The 27,787-nt window shown below is 44.5% G+C and overlaps 3 protein-coding genes across 3 annotated transcripts in view; all 3 read left to right on the top strand.

Annotated features, from left to right (window-relative positions):
• Positions 1–711: 711 nt before the first annotated feature.
• The window catches only part of LOC141212801 (uncharacterized), a 330,767-nt gene continuing 303,691 nt past the window's right edge, over positions 712–27,787 (top strand). Inside the window, exons 1-2 of the mRNA XM_073665108.1 lie at positions 712–772; positions 16,445–16,594. Of these exons, the coding sequence (XP_073521209.1) occupies positions 16,523–16,594 (72 nt within the window). The 5' untranslated portion in view covers positions 712–772; positions 16,445–16,522. The remainder of the gene's footprint in view (positions 773–16,444; positions 16,595–27,787) is intronic.
• On the top strand, positions 17,146–25,925 carry LOC141212803 (uncharacterized). Its single transcript, XM_073665109.1, has 3 exons — positions 17,146–17,286; positions 17,471–17,561; positions 24,665–25,925. The coding sequence occupies exon 3, from the start codon at positions 24,805–24,807 to the stop codon at positions 25,738–25,740; it is 936 nt and encodes a 311-aa protein (XP_073521210.1). The 5' UTR covers positions 17,146–17,286; positions 17,471–17,561; positions 24,665–24,804; the 3' UTR covers positions 25,741–25,925.
• LOC141212774 (uncharacterized) overlaps positions 25,793–27,787 on the top strand; it is a gene marked incomplete at its 5' end in the record, with an annotated part of 67,111 nt that continues 65,116 nt past the window's right edge. Inside the window, one exon of the mRNA XM_073665082.1 lies at positions 25,793–26,743. Coding sequence (XP_073521183.1) covers positions 25,793–26,743 — 951 coding nt within the window. The remainder of the gene's footprint in view (positions 26,744–27,787) is intronic.

Here is a 27,787-nt window from a genome sequence, read left to right as displayed (position 1 = left end):
TCAGTCACTGTCCAAATATTTCTGGACCTAACTATATTCATATATTTACACTATATGGACAAATATTACATCTATTGCCCCCAAAACAAAATCGAAAATGTTCTCCTGCCCCTTTTCCTAACTCATAATCCCAAAATAGACAAGGACATTCGGAGCTGCCAATCCTCCCTCTTTTGTAGACTTCTGGAGATAAAGCATCTTCAGCCTCGGCTCTTTACCTCCCACAGACAAAATGGGGGAAAATGAACCACTTTTTTTAATCAGTTATTTTTTATTACAGGTTTTGTTTTTTTTTAAAGGGAAATTACAATAAAATGTCACCAATCCGCTTTCTCCTTTCTCCCAATCCATAATGCTGGGGTAAGATTATCTCTACAGAGACCCCTGTACAGGAATATTAGGGCTCCAGAGACATCACATCTATTATACAGAGAATAGCGCTATCTCCATAGCTCTGTACACAAGGACATAGAGATCAGACAAGGTCCTCATATTCAGGCAGCTTCTATTTTACTCCAACCCTCTTTATAAGAACAAGATCAGAGTCTCATTATACCGAGCAGAGAAGCTCCAGGGACAAAGAACCCGTCTGGCCCTAACACGCCGGGGGTCCGGAGTATCCATCCAGCACCATGACAACCAGCACAGCAGAGTCCTGCATCCACTGAGGCCCCTGATCATGTGACCCCTGACTCCTCCCCTCCTGTGACCTCATCACAGGTCCTGTGCGCACAGAACAGCCATATATGTGGTGGCGGCTCTGCAGGTGGAGGTATGTGGAGACCCCATTACTGGGCGCAGGGGGCATTAACCCCTTCAGCACCAAGACTCTTTTGGGGTCTTGTGTTGCCCCTTTATAAGAATCATAAGGTTTTTGTTCTGTTTCCTGTAATAGATACATACGACCCAACTATGGAGGCAGGAAGGGAGGAAACGTATTGTTCTCATAGTACAGGACCCCTTTACTGGCCCCACAGTGTAATGCCCCCATTATACCCCTTATGCAGTATGTATGATGCCCCCACACAGTGTAATGCCCCCTTGATGCCCCCACAGTGTAATGCCCCCATTATGCCCCTTATGCAGGATGTATGATGCCCCCACACAGTGTAATGCCCCCATTATGCCCCTTATGCAGGATGTATGATGCCCCCACATAGTGTAATGCCCCCATTATGCCCCTTATGCAGGATGTATGATGCCCCCACAGTGTAATGCCCCCATTATGTCCCTTATGCAGGATGTATGATGCCCCCACACAGTGTAATGCCCCCATTATGCCCCTTATGCAGGATGTATGATGCCCCCACACAGTGTAATGCCCCCATTATGCCCCTTATGCAGGATGTATGATGCCCCCACAGTGTAATGCCCCCATTATGCCCCTTATGCAGTATGTATGATGCCCCCACACAGTATAATGCTCCCTGAGGTCCTGCAGTTGGAATAAGTCTTGAGGTTTTACAGTTGGAATAATCCCTCTGGAGTTGGTTTTCCCTCTGCCTGCTCCCCTACATGTAGACCCTCGAGCATGTATACTTGCATGTAGGGGAGCAGGCCTTACTAGATATCGAGGCTTTGTACAGTAATATACTGCATGAGGATGGTATCAGAGGGGTAAAACGTTTATTGAAATCGACATCAATAGAGTGTAGCAGACATAATGACTTCATGGAGGATCTTCTAAAATTCACTCTTACTTATAACGTCTTTCTTTTGACAGTAAGTACTTCCCCCAGCTCAGGGGTACTGCGATGGGGAGCCTCTGTGCCCCCTCATATGCTAACCTATTCCTGGGCTGGTGGGAGGAAAACACAATATTCAGGGATGATCATAAGTGATGACATCCATATATTGGGGTATGATATAAATATACTGACTACATTTTTATCATCTGGTCTGGGAAGAGTGAACAATGTTTTGAATTTGTCAGGGAACTCAATATTTATAGACTGGGCCTGAGATTTATATCAGAGTTTAATTATTACCAGTTGCCGTTCTTGGATGTACTAATCAAGAAAGATTGGAATGGGACCCTAGGAACACTCATCTACCATAAACCTACAAGCACTAATAAACTATTGAAGTGGGATAGCCACCACCCTATCCCCATAAAAAGAGGAATACCCAAGGGCCAATTTTTATGGTTGAGAAGGTACTGCCATAATGTCACAGATTTTAATATACAGGCAATAGACCTGAACACCAGATTCAGGGAAAAAGGGTACTCCTGGTACATTTTGGATTTCACATCATCGTTTGCAGAAAAATGGGAGAGACACACACTCCTCCATACCTAACCAAGAGACCAAGAAAAATATTGAACTACACGAGTAAGAAAAACTTATGACAATCAGAGTGACTGTATCTTTCATATCCTCAGAAAACACTGGGATATACTTGTGACTGTCCCGGACCTGAGGGGTGCAGTGGGATCTACTCTCACAATAACTTTCATAGAATCATAGAATCATAGAATCATAGAATGGTAGAGTTGGAAGGGACCTCCTGGGTCATCTGGTCCAACCCCCTGCTCAAAGCAGGATTCACTAGATCATCTCAGACAGATGTCTGTCCAGCCTCTGTTTGAAGACGTCCATTGAAGGGGAACTCACCACCTCTCGTGGCAGCCTGTTCCACTCATTAATCACCCTAACTGTCAAAAAGTTTTTTCTAATATCTAATCTGTGTCTCCTCCCATTTAGTTTCATCCCATTGCTTCTAGTCTTTCCTTGTGCAAATGAGAATAAAGATGATCCTTCTACAATGTGACAGCCCTTGACATATTTGTAGACAGCTATTAAGTCTCCTCTCAGTCTTCTTTTTTGCAAGCTAAACATTCCCAAATCCTGCAACCGTTCCTCATAGGACATGGTTTGCAGACCAGTCACCATTCTGGTCGCTCTTCTCTGAACTTGCTCCAGTTTGTCTATGTCTTTTTTAAAATGTGGTGCCCAAAACTGTACACAGTATTCCAGATGAGGTCTGACCAAAGAGGAGTAAAGACCGATAATGACTTCACGTGATCTAGACTGTATGCTTCTGTTAATACATCCCAGAATTGTATTTGCCTTTTTTGCTGCTGCATCACACTGTTGACTCATGTTCAGTCTATGATCTATTAGTATACCTAAGTCTTTTTCACATGTACTGTTGCTTAGCTCTATTCCTCCCATTCTGTATATGCTTTTTTCATTTTTATTGCCCATTTTTATTTCAGAAAGGGTCGGTCCATTAGGGACCATTTAGTGCATAATTTCTATAAAAAACCTGCACCCAAGGGGACTTGGCTAGATAGAGGAATCTGCAGTTTCTTTAGATTTGGAGAACATTGTACATGTAATTGGATGAGACCATGTAAATCGTTCTAGAGCTCCTCCATGGTTGAAATCTTTTTTTCCAGTGGGATTATTCCAACTGTAAAACCACAGGACTAGTATATATGGTCACATGCACCTGCCCCCTAGATTATGTAGGCAAGATCAAGTGGGAGTCTAGGAGGAGGGTGGGGGAGCATTTGGGTGACATACGCCATGGTTGGGACACCTCATTAGAGAGACACATAAACAGTGTACATCGAGGTGAATCTGGAGACATCTCCTTTTGTATCATTGAGATGGTTAAACTCATTGTGAGACGAGGTGATAACAATAGATGTATCCTCAAAAAAGAAAGTGAGTGGATTGTTAGACTGATTTCACTGGCCCCTAAGGGACTCAATGAGCAAATTTCCTATGCCTGTTTTGTGTGAATACAGACAGACCCATTCTGGATTATATTTTTGGATTGTATACTCTACCCATTGCTACTCAGTTCCCTGTGAATGGGGTTCACATATTGTTGTACTTCATCGAGATATCTGAGCTTCTATATCAGAATTATTACTTATCAATTATATTCCACTTATACTATTTCATAATTAACAACTGTGGTGATCCTTGTGTATCTCTAATTGTGCAATAGAGAGAAAATTTGACCATTTAGGAGTATACTGTGGGCCATCATCCCATATCTTATGTAGTGATATAGTATATCCACATGCCTATTGCATGATGGAAGGATGTGCAATACTTGTTTTTAGTCTCCCATGACGCTGATCTCAAAGATAGAAAAATCCTATGTTGGTGGAATGCAATCCAAAACCATTATGCGCTCCAGTGTGGAACGCATGCTTCCGGACATGCGCATTCGCAGATAGGAGACCATGATGCACTCCGGCATGGAACACACATGTCCGGGCACGTTTGTGCTTTCTGCCCGCCCGTCTCTGTTGTTTTGTGCTGAATTGTGGGGAGTACTTGAAAAAAAATTTTGTTCCATCTGTCTTTAGTTGATCCCACTGATGCATCAGATAAGTCCTCAGAGAATTATAATTAGAGGAACCCATGGACACATTAGGATTTGTGAAGCTGACCTCCGCTCTCCTCTATTTCCTTTGAATTTATTGTGTGACTTGTATTTCAGAACAGTAGCTCTTGGTTTGTTTCATTTCCATGTATAAATTGAATTTGACTCGTAGTCTTTGATATCTCTTTCAAACTTAGTTTTTTTGATGTCTGAGATCCATCCTCCAGACTTTGTAAATTCTTTTGCATATTTTGCTTGAGTTTTGTATTCAAAAAGGCTTCTACACTAGGCGGAAAACTTTCAACTAGTTATTTTCAAGAAACAAATATCAAACGCAATGTAACTTGGTTATCCTATAAGTTTTTTTTAAATGTGGACATACATCCTGTAAAGCATGCAACTATGTTAATAAAACTGACACATTTGAAGAAAACCTAACGGGACAACAATTTGCAATACACAGTTTCATCAATTGTAACACTATAGGGGTCATCTATTAAATAGAGTGTATAGAGAGTTAACTACAATATGTAGGATGCACGTCAGGTCCGCTAAGAAATATATTAGCGGACATTTATCCGATGCAATCAATTCCACAACATTAAACGTGTCTGTGGTTTCAAGACACTTTTCACAAAAACATAACCCGGGTGCTCGGGTTCAACATATTGCGGATCGGATAGACAGATTGCTGGGTGGGGCTGGGGAAAACCCACTGTTCATGGTACACATTGGTACTAATGACAAAGTTAGAGGGAGGTGGAAGGTCCTTAAAAATGAGTACAGGGAACTAGGAAAGAAGCTGAAGACCAGGACCTCAAAAGTGGTGTTTTCACAAATACTGCCGGTGCCACCTCCGTCACTAGAAAGACATCGGGAGCTTAGGGAGATAAATAAGTGGCTTAGAAATTAGTGCAGGAAGGAAGGGTTTGGTTACATGGAGAACTGTGCCGATTTCGCTGTTGGCTACAGGCTCTATGGTAGGGATGGGTTGCATCTTAATGGGGAAGGTGCAGCTTTGGGGGAGGGAAAATGGTCAGACGGATGGGGAAGCTTTTAAACTAAGATCTGGGGGGAGGGAGGGTAGTCATGCTTATATGGGGTTAGATAGAGTAGACAGAGTAGGGGCTATGGAGGATCTAAGGGGGGCTGGGATACGCAAGGAAAGTAGGGAGCCGAGTAGGAGTAGCGAATGTGCTAATTGTATTAAATGTCTGCTGGCAAATGCAAGAAGTCTTGCAAACAAAATGGCTGAACTGGAGACTCTTATGTCAGTCACAGAATACGATGTGGTGGGTATTACAGAAACCTGGCTGGATGAAAGCCATGACTGGGTGACAAATATAGAGGGATACGCTACATTTAGAAAGGACAGGAAAGACAAAAATGGTGGAGGGATGTGTATTTTCGTAAGATCCAACTTAAAAACTGTGCTCAATGACAACATTGGGAGAAGCTGCGACAATGTAGAGTCAATTTGGGTAAATGTACATGGGGATGGCAATACTGGAAAGCTGCTAAGTGGAGTTTGTTACAAGCCTCCTAATATAGCTGAACTTCTAGAGGACGAAATATTGGAACAAATTAAAAATGCAGCAAATAATAATAGGGTCCTTATTATGGGGGATTTTAACTATCCAGATTTTCAATGGGACATAGAATCTTCCAGTTGTACTTAAAGCTACAAATTCTTATCCACAGTTCAGGACAATTACCTCTCTTAGTTGGTAGATGAACCAACCAGGGGAGGTACGGTAATCTGCTGGATCTGGTGCTGTCAAATAGACCAGATACAATTTCAGATCTAGAGGTCCGGGAGCATCTGGGAAACAGCGACCATAATATGATAAGTTTCAATGTAATATTTAATAAAACATTTCAAAACGAAAATGCTAAAACCTGGAACTTTAGGAAAGCTGATTTCAACAAATAAAGGGAAGAGCTTAATTGTGTAGACTGGGACCATATCATGGTAACTGGGGATACCGAATATAAATGGGGCATGTTTAAGGAAATACTACTAGATTCCTGTAGAAAATTTATACCCTGGAATAAAAAGGAACCAGGAATAAAAAGAAACCATTATCGATAAATAAGACAGTACAAATTTTAATAAGACAAAAACAAAGGGCATTCAAAATCTTGAAGGCCAAGAATATAGAAATAGCATTTCAGTAGTATAAAGACCTAAATAAGAAATGTAAAAAGAAATCAACCTAGCAAAATTATCTACAGAGAAACAAATTGACAGGGACATTAAATTCCCAAAAATGTTATACATACATCAATGCCAAAAAGAGTAAATCAGATGGTATTGGCCTCTTAAAAGACAATAATAACAAGATAATTATAGAGGACAAAGAAAAGGCTGAGATATTAAGCAGACACTTTTCATACGTGTTCACCTTCAAACATTCTGTTTCAGGGTTCTTTCAAGAGGGCAAAAATCAAAGTTCACCTCCTAATATAACTAGTTTAACACAAAAGAAGTACACCTGCGTCTGAGCAAATTAAACATTGTCAAATCCCCTGGACCAGATGGTATTCATCCACGGATACTGAGGGAATTGAGCTTGCTGGGAGTAATTGACAAACCGCTGCATCTCGTATTCTTAGACACTCTTGTAACAGGGGTAGTGCCACAGGATTGGAGGATAGCTAATGTGGTACCGATATTTAAGAAAGGTAAGAAGGTGGATCCAGGTAACTACCGTCCAGTAAGTCTGACATCAGTAGTGTGCATAGTTTTTGAGGGCATCATAAGAGATGACCTGCAGAGATATATTGCAGAGAATAATATGATAAATGATAATCAGCACAGATTCATGAAAAATAAGTTGTGTCTAACCAACATGTTGGGGTTCTATGAGGGGATAAGTGCAAATCTGGATGTTGGTAATGCGGCTGATGTGATTTACCTGGACTTTGCAAAGGCATTTGATACTGTACCACATATACTGAAGCTACAGAAGCAATGACTTGGGGGAACTATATGTAGATGGGTGAGGAATTGGCTAAATGATAGGAAACAAAGAGTCGTCATAAATGGTACATTCTCTAAATAGGACATAGTCAGCAGTGGGGTGCTACAGGAATCTGTGCTAGGACCAATTCTCTTTAACCTCTTTATTAATGACCTTGGGGATGGGATTGAGAATAAAGTGTCAGTTTTTGCTGACGACACCAAACTATGTAGGATATTAAAATCTGATCTTGACATTACGATATTGCAGAACGATCTGGATAAGATGACTGAATGGGCAAACACTTGGCAGATGAGGTTTAATGTAGATAAATGTAGAGTAATGCACCTAGGATGTAGTAATCCTAATGCTGCATATACATTAAGTGGGAGTATACTCGGGACTACAGAACAGGAGAAGGATTTGGGTATTCTAGTTACAAGTAAGCTGAGCAGCAGTGCTCAATGTCAAGCAGCAGCCGCAAAAGCAAACAAGATTTTAGGGTGTATAAAAAGAGAAATAAAATCCTGCAATCCCAACGTATTGTTACCCCTTTATAAATCACTGGTGAGGCCACATCTGGAATATGGGATCCAGTTTTGGGCTCCACATTTTAGAAAGGATATTCAGAAGTTAGAGTCAGTTCAAAGGCGGGCAACTAGATTATTATATACAGTGCTGGCCAAATGTATTGGCACCCCTGCAATTCTGTCAGATAATACTCAGTTTCTTCCTGAAAATGATTGCAATCACAAATTCTTTGGTCTTATTCTCTTCATTTAATTTGCTTGCAAGGAAAAAACACAAAAGAGAATGAAGCAAAAATCAAATCATTGATCATTTCACACAAAACTCCAAAAAAGGGCCGGACAAAAGTATTGGCACCCTCAGCCTAATACTTGGTTGCACAACCTTTAGCCAAAATAACTGCGAACAACCGCTTCCGGTAACCATCAATGAGTTTCTTACAATGCTCTGCTGGAATTGTAGACCACTCTTCTTTGGCAAACTGCTCCAGGTCCTGATATTTGAAGGGTGCCTTCTCCAAACTGCCATTTTGAGACTCTCCACAGGTGTTCTATGGGATTTAGGTCTGGACTCATTGCTGGCCACCTTAGAAGTCTCCAGTGCTTTCTCTAAAACCATTTTATAGTGCTTTTGGAAGTGTGTTTTGGGTCATTGTCCTGCTGGAAGACCCATGACCTCTGAGGGATACCCAGCTTTCTCACACTGGGCCCTACATTATGCTGCAAAATGTGTTGGTAGTCTTCAGACTTCATAATGCCATGCACACGGTCAAGCAGTCCAGTGCCAGAGGCAGCAAAGCAACCCCAAAACATCAGGGAACCTCCGCCATGTTTGACTGTAGGGACCGTGTTCTTTTCTTTGAATGCCTCTTTTTTTTTCCTGTACACTCTATGTTGATGCTTTTTCCCAAAAAGCTCTACTTTTGTCTCATCTGACCAGAGAACATTCTTCCAAAATGTTTTAGGCTTTCTCAGGTAAGTTTTGGCAAACTCCAGCCTGGCTTTTTTATGTCTCAGGGTAAGAAGTGGGGTCTTCCTGGGTATCCTACCATACAGTCCCTTTTCATTCAGACGTCGACGGATAGTACGGGTTGACACTGATGTACCCTCGGACTGCAGGGCAGCTTGAACTTGTTTGGATGTTAGTCGAGGTTCTTTATCCACCATCCGCACAATCTTGCGTTGAAATCTCTCGTCAATTTTTCTTTTCTGTCCACATCTAGGGAGGTTAGCCACAGTGCCATGGGCTTTAAACTTCTTGATGACACTGCGCACGGAAGACACAGGAACATTCAGGTCTTTGGAGATGGACTTGTAGCCTTGAGATTGCTCATGCTTCCTCACAATTTGGTTTCTCAAGTCCTCAGACAGTTCTTTGGTCTTCTTTCTTTTCTCCATGCTCAATGTGGTACACACAAGGACACAGGACAGAGGTTGAGTCAACTTTAATCCATGTTAACTGGCTGCAAGTGTGATTTAGTTATTGCCAACACCTGTTAGGTGCCACAGGTAAGTTACAGGTGCTGTTAATTACACGAATTAGAGAAGCATCACATGATTTTTCAAAGGGTGCCAATACTTTTGTCCACCCCCCTTTCTTAGATTTGGTGTGGAATTATATCCAATTTGGCTTTAGGACAATTCTTTTTGTGTTTTTTTCATTGAAGACAAATTAAATGAAGAGAATAATACCAAAGAATTTCTGATTGCAATCATTTTCAGGAAGAAACTGAGTATTATCTGACAGAATTGCAGGGGTGCCAATACTTTTGGCCAGCACTGTAGGATGGTAGACCTCTCATATGATGAGAGGTTGAAAAAGTTGAGCTTGTTTAGCTTAGAAAAACGACGCCTCAGAGGGGATCTCATCTACAGGTATAAATATATGTGTGGTCAGTATAAAGGTCTAGCACATGACTTATTCCTTCCAAAAATATCAAATAATTTGGTCCAGAATCTGATAAATTAGTCAGAGACCAAATTTAATTCAGCAAACATTAAATTTTTATTAATAAAATACACAGACACAAAATAGAAAAGAGATAAAAAGCACCTCCATGCTATGAGGGATCAACCACTGCATATATATGCCTAATATTATATGTATATGGTATAAAATTAATACTATACTTCCATAAAGTGCTAAAGTGCAAGCTGTGAGTTAAAGATATCCTAACAGTGCAAAATGCAAAACATGGTGTAACAAGATGATAAACGTACCACAGAGCAGCTATATTGCTGGCACCAAGGTTGTGCAGCGTCCTTGGGGTTGAGGGACGCTGCACAACCTTGGTGCCTGCAATATAGCTGCTCTTTGATATCATTATGCATGGACAGCCACCAAAAAAGTCTGGCAATGACTTTCCATGTAGCAGTAACCCCAGGATGACCACTTAAGACGGAATCATGAAATTCTTGTAACACACACAATCTTAGGTACACAGGCACAAATGATTTAGATCCTGGAGTGGTGGGAGGAGCCAATGACTGGGCGTTATGGATCTCCTTTTCCAATTCTGAGGTTACCATAGAAACTACAATACCCTGAGGAATTATGGAGGATGGAGGTACTGGAGGAGAAACTGAATTGAGACTACGAGATAATGCGTCAGCTTTCACATTCTTAGACCCCGGTCTGAATGTAATGCCTCTGTGGGAGTTTATCTTTTAGCTGATTCAATGTAAGCTAGATTCTTCTGATCAGTGACCACAGTAACTGGATAAACCGCTCCTCCAAAAAATGCCTCCATTCCTCAAAGGCTAATTTTACAGAAAGTAACTCACGATTCCCAACATCATAACTTCTTTCCGCCGGCGAAAATTTTTTAGACAAAAAAGCCCATAGACGCAAGTTAGTCAGAGTTTTGGACCCCTGCGACAAAACCGCCCCCACTCCGACCTCCGAAGCATCCACCTCTACAATGAATGGCTCTTTGAGATCCGGTTAGATCAGAATGGGAAGAGACATGAAACACTCTTTTCATGTTTCAAAAGCCCTGATAGCACTCTGTGACCACACCTTGAGATTTGCCCCCTTACATGTAAGGTCAGTAAGAGGTTACACAATCTGAGAAAACCCCTTGATAAATTTCTTATAATAGTTGGCGAATCCCACAAAATGCTCCAAAGGCTTGAGATCACAAAGCTGAACCCAGTCAATTATGGCCTGTACCTTTCAAAAACACATTTCTCTAATTTAGCACACAAAGAGTTCTCACTTAATCTTTGTAACACAACACGGACATGTGCATTTAATAACCCAAATGGCATGACAAGTAGTGTTGAGCTAACTTGTTTGGCATTTAAAATTTGTGTTCGTGTGCAGGGTCCCGACTTGTTCGCGCCAAAAAATTGGCTCCGAAATGCTGAACAAATTCGCTCAACACTAATGACAAGGTTTTCAAAGAGACCCTCAGACCTTAAAAACGCTGTTTTCCACTAATCACCCTCCCGGATGCGTATCAAATTGTAAGCCCCTCTAAGATCAAGTTTAGAGAACACCATGGCCCCCAGAAGCTGATTATATAGGTTGTGGATGAGTGGAAGTGGGTACGTGTTTTTAACCATGATTTTGTTGAGTTCTCGGAAATCAAGGCAAGGACGGAGACCCCCATCTTTCTTTTATACATAGAAAAAAGCGGCAGCTACCGGAGAGGAGGAAGGACAGATATGACCCTTCCGTAAACTTTTGTTAGCATACTCTTGCCCATTCAGACCCAGACAAATTGTAAAGGAGAGCTTTAGGCAATTTGGCACAAGGAATAAGATCAATAGCACAATCATAAGGATGATGGGGAGGTAGTATCTCCGTCTCTTTCTCCAAGAACACATCTCCAAAGTCCTTCAGGTACCCCGGCAGACCCTTCAGACTAGAGGAGCATATTTGTACAGTTTTTAGCGATTTCTTGCAACAATTAGGGCCACATTTAACAATCTCCCTCTGACACCAATCAATAACAGGATTGTGAATCTGCAACCATGGAAGCCCTAGTACCAACCCAACAGGTAAATTATCCAAGACAAAACATGAGAAGGATTCAAAGTGGAGTGCTTCCACTTGAAGCGTGAAATCCACTGTTACCTTCTTGATCAAATTCCTAGATAATGGTGTCTTGTCAAGGGCGAAGATTTGCATGGGTCTTCCTAAACTAACTGTCCCTAACCCTAACTTCCGAACCAGTCCCGAATCAATAAAGTTAGCAGCAGACCCACAGTCAATGAAAGCCAATGTTGATAACACCTGGTTCTCAAAGCATAACACTGTATTTATCAGTACTTTAGAAGAAAAAGGTACCTGGGAGTCTGGGTGACCTCCTTGGCCATCACCCACACTCAGACGTTCTCCTGATGGTTTGCTAGCCTGAGGGCGAGTAGGGCAATTCTTGAGAAAATGTCCAGAGAGACCACAGTACAGGCAGTCTGAGATCTTGTCTACGTCTACAACACGAAGATTGGCAACTTTAATCTCCAATGGCTCCACCTCCGGTAAATAGACCTGCTCCGGGGATATATAATGGGCAGCTTGGTGTTCCTCATGTCTCTCATGGATTCTACAGTCCATTCGTATGGCCTGGGTCATGGCCTCCGCCAGGGAACAAGGAGCTTCATGGAGGACCAGGGCGTTCTTAAGGGTTTTGGAAAGGCCTTTGTGGAACTGGCACCTGAGACCTGCATTGTTCCACAGAACTGCAGTGGACCACTGCTAGAACTCAGTACAGTAGTCCTCAGCTGTGCGACGCCTTGATCTTAGCCTCAGGGACCTGGATCCTCTTGGGTTCGTCATATGTCAGTCCTAAACTGTCAAAGAAGGTGTCAACAGAAAACAGTTCTGGGGCTTGTGGGGACAAGGAAAATGCCCAGGTCTGAGGGCACCTTTGCAGAAGGGACAGGATTATTCCCACCTGCTGGAACTCTTCCCCTGACGATCAGGGGTGCAGGGTAAAAAATAACCTACAGCTCTCCCTGAAGACCCAAAACTGGTCTTTCTCTCCAGAAAATTTATCAGCGAGGTCTAATACAGATTCCGGAGAGACCAACTGTACATCAGAGGGTACTAACGTCACAGCCACTGCCGACAGCTTCAGCACGCCCCTGTACAAGCGGAGCAAAACCGCAGGTGCGGTGAACAAGCAGAGCAGAGCAAAACGGCAGGTGCGGTGAACAAGCAGAGTGGAGCACAACCGCAGGTGCGGTGTACAAGCGGAGCAAAACCGCAGGTGCGGTGAACAAGCAGAGCGGAGCAGTACCGCAGGAGCGGTGAAAAAGCAGAGTGGAGCAAAACCGCAGGTGCGGTGAACAAGCAGAGCGGAGCACAACCGCAGGTGCAGTGAACAAGCACAGCGGAGCACAACCACAGGTGTGGTGAACAAGCAGAGTGGAGCACAACCGCAGGTGCGGTGAACAAGCAGAGCGGAGCAAAACCGCCGGTGCGGTGAACAAGCAGAGCGGAGCAAAACCGCAGGTGCGGTGAACAAGCAGAGCGGAGCAAAACCGCAGGTGCGGTGAACAAGCAGAGCGGAGCAAAACCGCAGGTGTGGTGAACAAGCAGAGCGGAGCAAAACCGCAGGTGTGGTGAACAAGCAATGCGGAGCAAAACCGCAGGTGCGGTGAACAAGCAGAGCGGAGCAAAACCGCAGGTGCGGTGAACAAGCAGAGCTGAGCAAAACCGCAGGTGCGGTGAACAAGCAGAGCGGAGCAAAACCATAGGTGCGGTGAACAAGCAGAGCGGAGCAAAACCGCAGGTGCGGTGAACAAGCAGAGCAGAGCAAAACCGCAGGCCCGGTGAACAAGCAGAGCGGAGCAAAACCGCAGGCGCGGTGAACAAGCAGAGCGGAGCAAAACCGCAGGCACGGTGAACAAGCAGAGCAGAACAGAACCGCAGGTGCGGTAAACAAGCGGAGCAGAGCGGAACCACCGGAGCGGTGAACAAGCAGAACAGAGCAGAAGGTGAAGGCAGACAGGACAGGGCTCTGTTCACATGGAACAGACTGGAAAATACAGGAAGATGGTTAGAACACAGGAGGTAGATATGGAGGCAGGGAAAGGGGACAAGCAGAACCAGATACACACAAGGTACTTACAATGAAGTAGCGAGTGGACACAACACTCACAAACAGAAGTACAGAAGTTGGAGTTAGGTGCAGGTTCAGACACTGCAGGCAAAGGGAAGGTACGGACATAGATATAAGTAATGGGCTAGGACACTGTTCAGACAGGAACTGAACCGGTAACAAGGTACAGGAACAAGCCTGGGAACTCAGCCCCCAGGGTGGCGGAAACAGATTAGAAGTCAGAGATACAGGTAGCGGCCCTGCGTACTCGGCCCCCAGGGTGGCGGAAACAGACTAGAAGTCACAGGTACAGGAAAAGGCCCTGGGTACTCAGTCCCCAGGGTGGCAGACAGACTAGAGTCAGGACAGGACCTGGCACCTCAGTTGCAAAAGACAAACTGAGTGAAAGTGTTGCTCAGGCACCTCCTACTGGGTGGAGGGGGTTTAAGTATCCAGTGACTCACAGCAATAGGCTGGGGACGCATTAGGACTGTGCACACAGTAGCTATAAGAAACAAGCAGAAAGCCACGCCGACGCCCTAAGCAATCAGACAAGAGACATGGACACAGCAGGTAATGGAGCAAAGAGTGCAGCATGGACTGACAGGTAAGATTGCGGTCTTGCATGGTGGGAGGTGGTGCACCATGCAAGCACGCCACCAGGGATGTTTCAACCAGATTGGACCACCGAGCTGTCAAAGTGCCGACAGCTCCAGCACGCCCCTGTACAAGATTGGACAGCTGAGCTGTCAGTAACTGCATCCCAGACACAGTGAGGGGTGAAACTGTGACAATTATCATTTTCTTCCATACAGTACAGGGTCAAATTGTCTGAGAAGTACTCAGTAATCAATGGACACCCAAGTGTTTGAAAGGGAATGATATAAAAGTATCACAGAGACTCACATGTTGTAAATCAGGAATAAGCATTGGTTTCATATGTGGGCACTTGGTGGTATGCCATCACAACAGTTTTTATGAATTTACAATAAATGTGAGGTTTTAACAATATAGACAATACTGGAGAATTAATCTCTCCTCCTTTCTCTACTGAAATGTCCCTGACCAGGGCGGTTCCATGCGGTGATCTTCAGACAAAGTGCATTGAATAAACAGTGAGCTGACCTTCCTCTCCATTTTCCCATTATATGCATGTTTTCCCTATAGTGACGAATATTTATTTTTGCTAAAACTGTGATATTTTCACTTTAAAACTTTTTTTAAACCTTTTTTATAAACTTTTTTAAACAACTCTCATTAGTGCGATCATACAACATACAAGCCTTTTATTTCTCAGGTGATGCACTGTACTACTGTTGTGCCATGTATTATCACTTGTCAGTGTAATAGTAACGGCCCCATACAGATGAGATACGTTTTGGCTGAACGGTCATTTGGCAGACAGCTATCTCTCCTGACTCCCCCATACTCACAAATATTCCAGCTTTCCTGTGGTCTGTATGACTGACTGCATTTGTAGTCAACCAAAACCCCCAAAATCAGTGCTTTCATGCAACAGTCTAATATTTAAGGGTGGCGTTAAAAAGTAACTTATTGGACTCTGCCTCTGGCCTGGCCTAATAGACTTTCGTACATTGCAGGCCCAGAAACCATTATTAAGCATTTAAGTATTGTAGGAACTAGGCAGCCCCATACTATTGAGCATTTGGGGAAGAAGGGGCATTGGGCCGAACTCTGTCACACCTTAGATGCCATGTTTGCTTTTTGCAGGAGCAAGTGGTTAAGCTGCCAGGGATTTTGTTGCAGCCGCATCTGTGCCATCCTTGCTGTGTACATGTATGTTCTGGTGCCCAAAAGAGTTCATATAAAAACAAAAACCCAAAAAAATGTTTAACGTGTTAAGAAATAATAACATGTGTTTTCTGCTTTTTGCATGTTTTTTCTTTTTACAAGAATTGTTGGTGACAATTTTCTTTTGAAACATTTTAATATCTGCTTTTTTTTTTCTCTTGTAATATTGGAAAGCCTAAGGCCAGAAATAAACTTCATAATACACTGTACACGTAGACTTTGGTATCAAATAATTGCTGTCCGCGGTGTTTGTGCAATCAAAACAGCTTTTATAAAAGCTTCAAACTTCTGTGTGTGAATCAGACATGAGCTGTAACTTGATAGAAGATTACAGTCTGGGGAAGACGGGAAACATTCATACAGACAGCCGGTGGTGATGTGTTCAATGACGATTTGTGGCTAAATATGTTTTTAGAGCTGTAGTAGAAGATGTTGCCTCATCATGTAGTTATTTCTCATGTCACGTGAAATGAATATCTCCTGCAGTATTGCTGATGCCAATTCCAGTGTCGGAAAATGAGACGAGAATTAGTGGTATGGAAGATAAGTCTATGAGAAACGTATTCAGCTGCAGACTCCAAGGAATAAATTGCTTGTTGTCTGTGGCCTAAAATATATAGGTTTTATTACTAGATGTAAAGAAAAAACTAAATACAGTAAAATAATAAATATCCTTATATGTTTCCCCTCATTATCTCCAATAGTTGTATTATACCAACAGGATTTTTATCTTCTACTCATTCAGGTATCTACAACACCGAATCCTCTCAGTGGAGATCTTCTATATAAGAATATTTTCCTGATTTATCCATCAAAGATAGATATGGACAGGGACAAGATGGCGGAGAGGATATTACACCTCACCCTAGAGATCCTCTTCCGGCTTACTGGAGAGGTGAGAGATTCTGATGACGTCACATCATTCTTATCTATGGGAATAACAGATGAACAGAACTGGAGAGGTGAGGACTCTGGAAATGTCTGTAGTGAGATTTATTAATGAGTCTCTCCATAACCAGGATTACACAGTAGTGAAGAAGACCTCTAGTGAGTGCTGTCAGGACCCTGTGTCTGAGGGATGGGGAAAACCCCTGAGACTAATCACGGGGCCTCCACCTCACCCCATGATACATGAGGTTATCAATGACCAGAAGATCCTAGAACTCACCTACAAGATGATTGAGCTTCTGATTGGAGAGGTGACATTACTGGGAATGCTGGGACATTATACAGTAACGCTAAGAAGGGATCGGGGAGATGACAGTATCAATGTATGTGTCAGGTTCCTATAAGGTGTCAGGATGTCGCCGTCTATTTCTCCATGGAGGAGTGGGAGTATTTAGAAGGACACAAAGATCTGTACAGGGACGTCATGATGGACATTCCCCAGCCTCTCACAACACCAGGTAAATGACAGGACTAAATACACACGGCCTACAATTATCTGTATGAAAATAATTAATTCAGTCCCTGTATGTGTTTCCTCCAGATCGATCCAGTAAGAGGACAACACCAGAGAGATGGCCCTGTCCTCTTCTTCCACAGGACTGTAAACAAGAATATCCCAATGTTCCTCAGGATCATCAGGTAGATGGAGAGAAGGTGTCATGAGATCTCCCCTATGATGTGTAGACGGCTGTGAAAGTTTTGTGCTCAGTCTTGTTTTATCCACCAGTATTTATATTTTTGTAATGAGAACGGTGGAGATGACGGGATTAGAGCGGATCATAGATGGGACTTCTCCATCTGACTTTTATAATATTTGTTCCAGAGTGAAGATCAGACCCATATTAATACTACAGAGACAAATGTGACGGGTGATGAGCGCTGTAAAGAGGAGATTCCTACATATGACTACCCAGGTGAGTAGTAACCACTAAATGCAAAGAAGTTACAGATTCTTCTCAGTCACCCGCTGTGGCTGCTTTATCGGTGGTGTAGTCCGGCCGTATCACAATCGTGTGATCACCATTTTGCCGCTCGACCACAACATTCTCCTTTATCCGAAAATGTTCAAATTACTTTGTGAAATCGTGAAAGCCCTTTTCTATAGAACTTGCAACCTGGAGGATCCACCTACCCCCTGGGATTAGAAGACACTGTTCGTTACCTGCCCAAATCTGTAAACTACAAAGCCAAATGACAGCGTACGTAGAATGTGCTGACAAGTTAGAAAATCACTTGAAGAAAAATATTATGATGGGTCTGTAAGAGAAAGTGGAGGGTAATGATGCTGTTGGCTTCCTAGATCCCTGATATCTTATTGGATGAATCTACCTTCTCTCCCTTCTGTGCTGCTGAATGTGCTCATATGGTACCTACAAGACACTGTACAATAACAACAGTTTCCCTTTATCCTGACTTTTCAATTCCTTTTAAAACCAACTAACTTCAAACAGGATTGCGATAACCTACACAAAAAACATTACACCTGTGCCATGATACATCTCTAAGCTGTGTGTGGCTGATGGCTGTAATATACATTTATTCACGCCTGCAGGAGATGTGTTGGCATGGCTCCAGCCCTGGTTTCATGGATTCACTCCACGTCATAAATTCCATTATGTTTTCAATCCTAAGGAATTCAGATTACTGCACAATCTCTGATGAAATGGGGTCGCTAATACTTTCTCTACTCTTCTGGTCAGAATTCATCGTAGCTCCAATGGTTTATCATAAATGAGTGCAACTCCAGTTTAGTGTTGGATTTCTCCCTTCATACATACGTTGTGTTAGAACCCTCCTGTTTGTTTTTTCCATCTTGTGTTTTGCGGTCACGTGACCATCTGCCTTTATATTCCAACTCCGCCCTTTTGGCTGTGGTGGACTTCATTGTTTTTTGACTGTTTTGCTGGCCAGGTGCTTCTGTGTCTATCTCTGTCAGTTTGTTTGGTCCTTTTGGGACCTCTAGTACCTTTTTGTCAGTTTATCTTTTTGTGTTCTGCAACAACTTTCTCTGTTCAGGAGGTGTCCCATTTTTGTTCCAGTCCTTAGTTCTTTTAGGGACCCCTTACCTTTATTCTATAGGTCTCCATTCAGACTAGCCTAGGACTAAGGCGGGTCCGTTCGCTAGGAACAGGCAGCCCCCTACATCGTAGGGATTCAGCTTAGTCTTATTGTAGGGAAAGCTTTCCCCTTCTTTCCTTAGTACTTGTTGCAGATCATAACACGTTGTTGTTGGGGATGTTACATGTTTTTATATTCTTTCTTTTTTTTACAGGTTCATTCTGTATGATAGTTTCATTGTATTGGGATCGTCCTTCCTCACTTATGTGACTCTGTAACTCCCTGGTAGCCTTTCAAAAAGATCTCCATTGCCTCTTCCAAATGCCCGAGATCTAAATTTAAGACACCTCAGCTCTGCACTATTCTAAAAAATTGTCTTTGAATGTCTAATATTTCTTCTTGAAACTCATCTGACAGAAAATATTGTCCCTTACGATAGTTTAGATTGCCGAGAGCCCCTGATCCCCATACTCTAATTACTCCCATCACCAGCGCCGCCTGCAGAATGAGTAAGGCGGCTCCTGGTGACAGAAGCAGACATCGCAGGAGCAGATCCCAGAGGAGATGGGACACCCCATTTGCTGAAGCCCTAATATTACAAAATGTCAGAAAACTAGGGCAGTAGAAATCCCCATAAAGTGACTTCATTTTGGAAATTACAACCCTCAGTGAATTAATCTATAGGAGTAGTGATTATTTTGACTACACAGGCACTTTCCGAAAATTAGCACTGGATGCTGGAGCATAAAAATTGCATATTGGCCATTTGATTACCCAACACATAGTGCCCAGATTGTGCTCCAGGACACATACACTGTAAATTAAGTGGGTTCTTCTCACTATAGTAATGCCAAATACATGGATGCTAAATGTGGTTTGGGCGCACTGCAAGGCTCAGAAGCGATGGTGAGATTTGACTTCTTAAAAGCAGATATTGCTGGATTGGTTTATGGAAACCATGTTCCATATTTTGGAGGCTAAAAGAACAAACAGTTGGACACCACGCTCTACTGGTTCATCCTATGAGGTTTTCTATTAGACTGTGAACTATCATTCTGTAACATACCTGGCGGCGTCCTTGCATGGTGGTCCATCTCCCACTGTGCAAGAGGGCGCACTTGATCTCCTGTCCAGAATGTCTCTCTGGCTTCCCTCCATGCTGTCTGTTTGTGTCTGTTTCTGCTGCTTAAGGGCGGCGCCCGATCACTTCCTGCCTTTTGTACCTGCTGTGGGTCACACCCCTTGTGCGTCCTCAGCCTATTGCTGTCTGTCACTTGGTATATAGCTCAGCAGCTCCCTTCTATCCCTGCCTGAGCATAGTGTTTCCTTCAGTGTGTGCTTGCACTCTGAAGGTGCCAGGTCCCGTCTCTTGTCTCCTGCTTTTTGTATCAGTTCCCGTGTCTGAACTGAGTCCTGTATGTCTCCTGCTTTGCGGTATCAGCTCCCGTGTCTGAACTGTGTCCTGTATGTCTCCTGCTTTGCGGTATCAGCTCCCGTGTCTGAACTGAGTCCTGTATGTCTCCTGCTTTGCGGTTTCAGCTCCCGTGTCTGAACTGACTCCTTCCTGTGTCTGGTCTGTCCTGTCTGAACACGCTCCTTGCCTGTTCGTTCCGCCTCTCTGGGGGCCGTATTCCCAGACCCGCTCCTGTATCCCTCTGCAGTGTCGGTCTCCTCCGTACACTCAGTTCCAGTCTGAACTCTCTCCTGTCCTTTACCTGTTTTGCCTCTATGTCCGTTCCCTTCCTTTTTCTGCAGAGTCTGAACTCGTACCTAACTCCTGCTTGTTGTCTCTGCAAGTACTGTGTGAGTATCTGGCTCTGTCTTTCCCTTCCTGTCTGTTCCGTGTGAACAGAGCCCTGTCCTCCCTGCTCAGCCTTGTCGGCACTCTAGCTGTGCTTGCCTGTAACCCTCTGCCTGTATTGTTCCTGAGTCCCGGTGTGTACTGGGTCCTATCCCGCCTGTGTTCCTACCTGCTAGTGCCTCCCTGTCTGCACTCTAGCTGTGCTTGCCTTTACCCCCCTGCCTGCATACCCGCCTGCCTGCATACCAGTCGTGCCTGCCTATACCCTCCAGTCTGTGTGCCAGCCTACCAGCCTGTTCCTGTATTCCCCTGTGTGGGTCAACAGCCGTGTCCGGGGTCTGTCCTGGAGTAGCACCTGGTCCCTCTGCTCGGTTCCTCCTTGGTGCACTGGCGTCGTATGCCGTCGTGCGACCCTGGTCGGATCGGGTGAATACTTAGTCACGCCCCTCCAGGCATTCACTCTCCGGCACGGTCCAGTGGAATCACTACCAATCACTCGCACACGCCGCTTAGCCCGGGCGTGTGCATAACAGCATGCTCAGGCCATGGTTCCCGTTGAGCCCCACGGCCTTCGCTCTTTGAGAAGTTTTTCCAGCGAATACATGCATTAAAATAAATAAATAAATTTTTTCCCCCCTTTAGCTGAGTTCCAGGCGAATTACGCACCCGTCCAGATGGATCTATCAGCCCTCGTTCCTGCGGATCCGCCACGTTACTATGGGGATCCAAGACAGTGTCGTGCATTTGTGGAGCAATGCATGCTACACTTTAAGGCCTACCCTCTCTATTTTCCTTCCGATTGGGCTAAAGTGGCCTTTATGATTGACTACCTAGCGGGTGATGCCTTGAAATGGGTCACCCCCCTATGGGAAGCATGGGATCCTGTCATCCTTGACCTGCAGGCCTTCCTGGTGGCCTTTCGTATGGTCTTCGAGGACCCTAACTCTGAAGCCCCTGCTGAAGCTTCACTTCCCAATATCCCGGAGCAGCCCCGACGGGTAATGTGTGTGGGTAGCGCAATAGTCCTCCAGCCCAATGAGACTACTGCCCATCCAGAATCCTCACAGGGTGACTACGCTTTCCGGAATACTTCTCTCAACCTCAAGAGGCAGTCCAGACGTGCTAGACTTAGAGGCAAGCCGTCACGCCAGGGTCTGTCCTCCCTGAGACCTCCTGACCCCAACCTTGAAGTCCCTACTGAAGCTTCATCTCCCTGTATCCCGGAGAAACCCCAATGGGTAATGTGCGTGGGTAGTGCACCAGTTCTCCTGGCCGAAGAGACTCCTGCCCATCCAGACTCCACACAGGAGAACTTCCTGCACCCGGCATCAGATGCTTCTTTCTCTTTAACCGGTGTGCATGTCCAAGAATGCTCCAAAGCTGTGGTTACCTCAGAGTCTGTGCACCTCTACTACCTGGCGGAGGATCCCCTGTTGCCTCCTGAACCCTCCGGGATACCACTCGATGACAAATGGAGAGAGACTTCTCTACACCCGGTACTCAATACTTTGTCCGCTTCGTCCTGTGAGCCTGACAATGGGTACCCCAAAGTGGTAGTTACCTCCGAGTCTCTACACCCCTCCGACCAGGCGGAGGATCTCCAGTTGTCTCCTGAACCCTTCGGGGTGCTACCTGGTAGCGAAAGGACAGAGACTCTCCTATACTCTGTACCTGATACCTCGCTCGCTTCGTCCAGTGAGTCCAACTTAGTGTACTCCGAAGCAGAGGTTACTCCTGAGTCTCTACACCCCTCCGACCAGGCGGAGGACCTCCAGTTGTGTTCAGAATCCTTCGGGGTGCCACCTGGTGGTGAATGGACAGAGACTTTCCTATATCCTGGATCTGATACCTCGCTTGCTTCGTCCAGTGAGTCCGACCTAGTGTACTCTGAAGCAGAGGTCACCCGTGAGTCTCTACACCCCTCTGACCAGGCGGAGGACCGCCAGCTGTCTCCAGAACCCTTCGGGGTGCCACCTGGTGGTGAATGGACAGAGACTTTCCTATATTCGGTACCCGATACCTCGCCTGCTTCCTCCAGTGAGTCCGACCTAGTGTACTCTGAAGCAGAGGTTACCCGTGAGTCTCTACACCCCTCTGACCAGGCGGAGGACCGCCAGCTGTCTCCAGAACCCTTCGGGGTGCCACCTGGTGGTGAATGGACAGAGACTTTCCTATACTCGGTACCCGATACCTCGCCTGCTTCCTCCAGTGAGTCCGACCTAGTGTACTCTGAAGCAGTTGTTTTCTCTGAGCCTCTGCACTCTTCTGACCCGGCGGAGGACCTCCAGTTGTTTCCTGAATCCTCCGGGATACCACCAGATAACAAAGAGACAGTGACTTTTCCTCATTATGTACCTGATAACCCGTCTATTTCTTCCTGTGAGCTTGACAAGATGTACCTCGAAGCAGAGATTACCCTTAAGTCTCTGTCCCCCTCCAACCCAGTGAACGACTGGCCCTCGAATTCCCTGCGGAAGATTCTGGCAGGCCTGAAGAAGAGGGGGCGTAAGGGGGGAGGTACTGTAACATACCTGGCGGCGTCCTTGCATGGTGGTCCATCTCCCACTGTGCAAGAGGGCGCACTTGATCTCCTGTCCAGAATGTCTCTCTGGCTTCCCTCCATGCTGTCTGTTTGTGTCTGTTTCTGCTGCTTAAGGGCGGCGCCCGATCACTTCCTGCCTTTTGTACCTGCTGTGGGTCACACCCCTTGTGCGTCCTCAGCCTATTGCTGTCTGTCACTTGGTATATAGCTCAGCAGCTCCCTTCTATCCCTGCCTGAGCATAGTGTTTCCTTCAGTGTGTGCTTGCACTCTGAAGGTGCCAGGTCCCGTCTCTTGTCTCCTGCTTTTTGTATCAGTTCCCGTGTCTGAACTGAGTCCTGTATGTCTCCTGCTTTGCGGTATCAGCTCCCGTGTCTGAACTGTGTCCTGTATGTCTCCTGCTTTGCGGTATCAGCTCCCGTGTCTGAACTGAGTCCTGTATGTCTCCTGCTTTGCGGTTTCAGCTCCCGTGTCTGAACTGACTCCTTCCTGTGTCTGGTCTGTCCTGTCTGAACACGCTCCTTGCCTGTTCGTTCCGCCTCTCTGGGGGCCGTATTCCCAGACCCGCTCCTGTATCCCTCTGCAGTGTCGGTCTCCTCCGTACACTCAGTTCCAGTCTGAACTCTCTCCTGTCCTTTACCTGTTTTGCCTCTATGTCCGTTCCCTTCCTTTTTCTGCAGAGTCTGAACTCGTACCTAACTCCTGCTTGTTGTCTCTGCAAGTACTGTGTGAGTATCTGGCTCTGTCTTTCCCTTCCTGTCTGTTCCGTGTGAACAGAGCCCTGTCCTCCCTGCTCAGCCTTGTCGGCACTCTAGCTGTGCTTGCCTGTAACCCTCTGCCTGTATTGTTCCTGAGTCCCGGTGTGTACTGGGTCCTATCCCGCCTGTGTTCCTACCTGCTAGTGCCTCCCTGTCTGCACTCTAGCTGTGCTTGCCTTTACCCCCCTGCCTGCATACCCGCCTGCCTGCATACCAGTCGTGCCTGCCTATACCCTCCAGTCTGTGTGCCAGCCTACCAGCCTGTTCCTGTATTCCCCTGTGTGGGTCAACAGCCGTGTCCGGGGTCTGTCCTGGAGTAGCACCTGGTCCCTCTGCTCGGTTCCTCCTTGGTGCACTGGCGTCGTATGCCGTCGTGCGACCCTGGTCGGATCGGGTGAATACTTAGTCACGCCCCTCCAGGCATTCACTCTCCGGCACGGTCCAGTGGAATCACTACCAATCACTCGCACACGCCGCTTAGCCCGGGCGTGTGCATAACACATTCTATCAATAACTTCCCATTTCTACAGACATTTTAAGTACAATTAACACAAGAATCCCATAGAAAAATAAATAAAGATTGCATACTACTTCTAAATCAATCTAAACAAACAGATCCCTGGGCTACATGCTAGTCCAGGAAAATGAAGAAATATATGCTCAAGTTTAAATATTCCTCTATTTTTTAGATTTGTGTCTCATAAAATAGATTTTTAAACTTGAGCATATTTCTCTTCATTTCCCTGGATTACCATATAGCCCAGGGATGTGTTTGTTTAGACATTTTAAGTAGAAATGTTCAAAAATATAAATTTCAAGGATATTTTATTCAAAATGAATAATTGTTTTTTTCTTGGCAGATGACTGTACCAGAAGATCAGAGAGACAGGAGATTTTTAAATCAAATGATCTTGAGATCCCACAGGATACAATTGAAGTGAATGCCATTACTCCAGATATACCATCATCCCTTCAAAGCAAAGATCTATCATCTAATTCTATGAAACACATCCTGTCTTCTGATTCATTACCAACTACCAAGGAAAATCAAAATAAAATAAGCATTAAAAAACGAACTGCTCCTAAAGCAAAGAAGTCATTTTCACTTTCAGAAATTGGAAATAGTTTTACTTTCGAGAAGTCTATTCTTAAACATCAAAAAAAACACTCAGCGGACAATAGATTTTTTTGCTCCAAATGTGGAAAATGTTTTAATCAGAAATCAGTTTTTGTTAATCACCAGAGAACTCACACAGGGGAGAAGCCTTTTTCATGTTCAGAATGTGGGAAATGTTTTAACCGGAAAGCGCATCTTAATAACCACCAGAGAACTCACACAGGGGAGAAGCCATTTGTCTGTTTAGAGTGTGGGAAATGTTTTAGCCAGAAATCAGATTTGATTAAGCACCACAGAACCCACACAGGGAACAAGCCTTTTTCATGTTCAGAATGTGGGAAATGTTTTAACCAGAAAGCACATCTTAATAGCCACCAAAGAACCCACACAGGGAAGAAGCCTTTTTCATGTTCAGAGTGTGGGAAATGTTTTAACCAGAAAGCGCATCTTAATAGCCACCAGAGAATTCACACAGGGGAGAAGCCTTTTTTCTGTTCAGAATGTGGGAAATGTTTTATCCAGAAATCAGATCTTTTTAGACACAAGAGAACTCACACAGGGGAGAAGCCCTTTTCATGCTCAGAATGTGGGAAATGTTTTAATCGTAAAATGATTCTTGATAGCCACAAGAGAACTCACACAGGGGAGAAGCCTTTTTCTTGTTCAGAATGTGGGAAATGTTTTAACCGAAAAGCGCATCTTAATAACCACCAGAGAACTCACACAGGGGAGAAGCCATTTGTCTGTTTAGAATGTGGGAAATGTTTTAATCGTAAAATGATTCTTGATAGACACAAGAGAACTCACACAGGGGAGTAGCCTTTTTCTTGCTCAGAATGTGGAAATGTTTTAATCATAGAATGATTCTTGAAAGTCACAAGAGAACCCACACAGGGAGAAGCCCTTTTCCTGTTCAGAATGTGGGAAATGTTTTACAAGGAAATCAAGTTTGATTAAGCACCAGAGAACCTACACAGGGGAGAAGCCCTTTTCCTGTTCAGAATGTGGGAAATGTTTTAACCAAAAATCAGTTTTGGTTACGCACCAGAGAACCCACACAGGGGAGAGGCCATTTTTATGTTCAGAATGTGGGAAATGTTTTAACCATATATCACATCTTAATAAGCACCAGAGAACCCACACAGGGGAGAAGCCTTTTTCATGTTCAGAATGTGGGAAATGTTTTAACCGGAAAGCGCATCTTAATAACCACCAGAGAACTCACACAGGGGAGAAGCCATTTGTCTGTTTAGAGTGTGGGAAATGTTTTAGCCAGAAATCAGATTTGATTAAGCACCACAGAACCCACACAGGGAACAAGCCTTTTTCATGTTCAGAATGTGGGAAATGTTTTAACCAGAAAGCACATCTTAATAGCCACCAGAGAACCCACACAGGGAAGAAGCCTTTTTCATGTTCAGAGTGTGGGAAATGTTTTAACCAGAAAGCGCATCTTAATAGCCACCAGAGAATTCACACAGGGGAGAAGCATTTTTTCTGTTCAGAATGTGGGAAATGTTTTATCCAGAAATCAGATCTTTTTAGACACAAGAGAACTCACACAGGGGAGAAGCCCTTTTCATGCTCAGAATGTGGGAAATGTTTTAATCGTAAAATGATTCTTGATAGCCACAAGAGAACTCACACAGGGGAGAAGCCTTTTTCTTGTTCAGAATGTGGGAAATGTTTTAACCGAAAAGCGCATCTTAATAACCACCAGAGAACTCACACAGGGGAGAAGCCATTTGTCTGTTTAGAATGTGGGAAATGTTTTAATCGTAAAATGATTCTTGATAGACAAAAGAGAACTCACACAGGGGAGTAGCCTTTTTCTTGTTCAGAATGTGGAAATGTTTTAATCATAGAATGATTCTTGAAAGTCACAAGAGAAACCACACAGGGAGAAGCACGTTTCCTATTCAGAATGTGGGAAATGTTTTAACCAAAAATCAGTTTTGGTTACGCACCAGAGAACCCACACAGGGGAGAGGCCATTTTTATGTTCAGAATGTGGGAAATGTTTTAACCATATATCACATCTTAATAAACACCAGAGAACCCACACAGGGGAGAAGCCTTTTTCATGTTCAGAATGTGGGAAATGTTTTAACCAGAAATCAGCTTTGGTTAAGCACCAGAGAACTTACACAGGGGAGAAGCCTTTTTCCTATTCTTTTTTTTTTAATCCAATAAATTTTTATTGAGATTTTTTCATTAGGTTTTTTTTGACAAAACATCCCAATCCTGGTATGCACGGCACCCCATCCCTCATCCTGGTATGCATGGCTGCCTCATCACCAATCCTGGTATGCATGGCACCACTCATCCATCCCCAATCCTGCCATGCATGGCACCCCATCACTCATCCTGGTATGCATGGCACCCCATCCCTCATCCTGGTATGCATGGCCCCCTCATCCCCAATCCTGGTATTCATGGCAACTTTTATCCCAAATCTGGTATACATGGCACCCCTCACTTTTATCCCAAATCTGGTATACATGGCACCCCTCATCCCAATCTTAGTATGCATGGCTCCCTCATCCCCAATCCTGGTGTGTATGGCACCCCATCCCTCATCCTGGTATGTATGGTACCCTTTATCGCTATCCTGGTATGCATTGCACCCCACATCCCCCAATCCTGGTATGCATGGCACCCCATCCCTCATCCTGGTATGTTTGGTACCCCTCATCCCTATCCTGATATGTATGGTACCCCTCATCCTGGTATGCATGGCACCCCATCCCTCATTCTGGTATGAATGGCACCCCATCCCACATCCTGATATGCATGGTACCCCGCATCCCTATCCTGGTATGCATGGTACCCCTCATCTCTATTCTGATATGTATAGCCCCCCTCA

This window comes from Phyllobates terribilis, unplaced genomic scaffold (genome assembly GCF_046119375.1).
Source record: "Phyllobates terribilis strain yellow unplaced genomic scaffold, ASM4611937v1 Scaffold_186__1_contigs__length_3700242, whole genome shotgun sequence".
Lineage (NCBI taxonomy): Eukaryota > Metazoa > Chordata > Amphibia > Anura > Dendrobatidae > Phyllobates > Phyllobates terribilis.
Note: the sequence above shows the minus strand (reverse complement) of the source record. Positions and strands in the feature narration are given on the sequence as shown.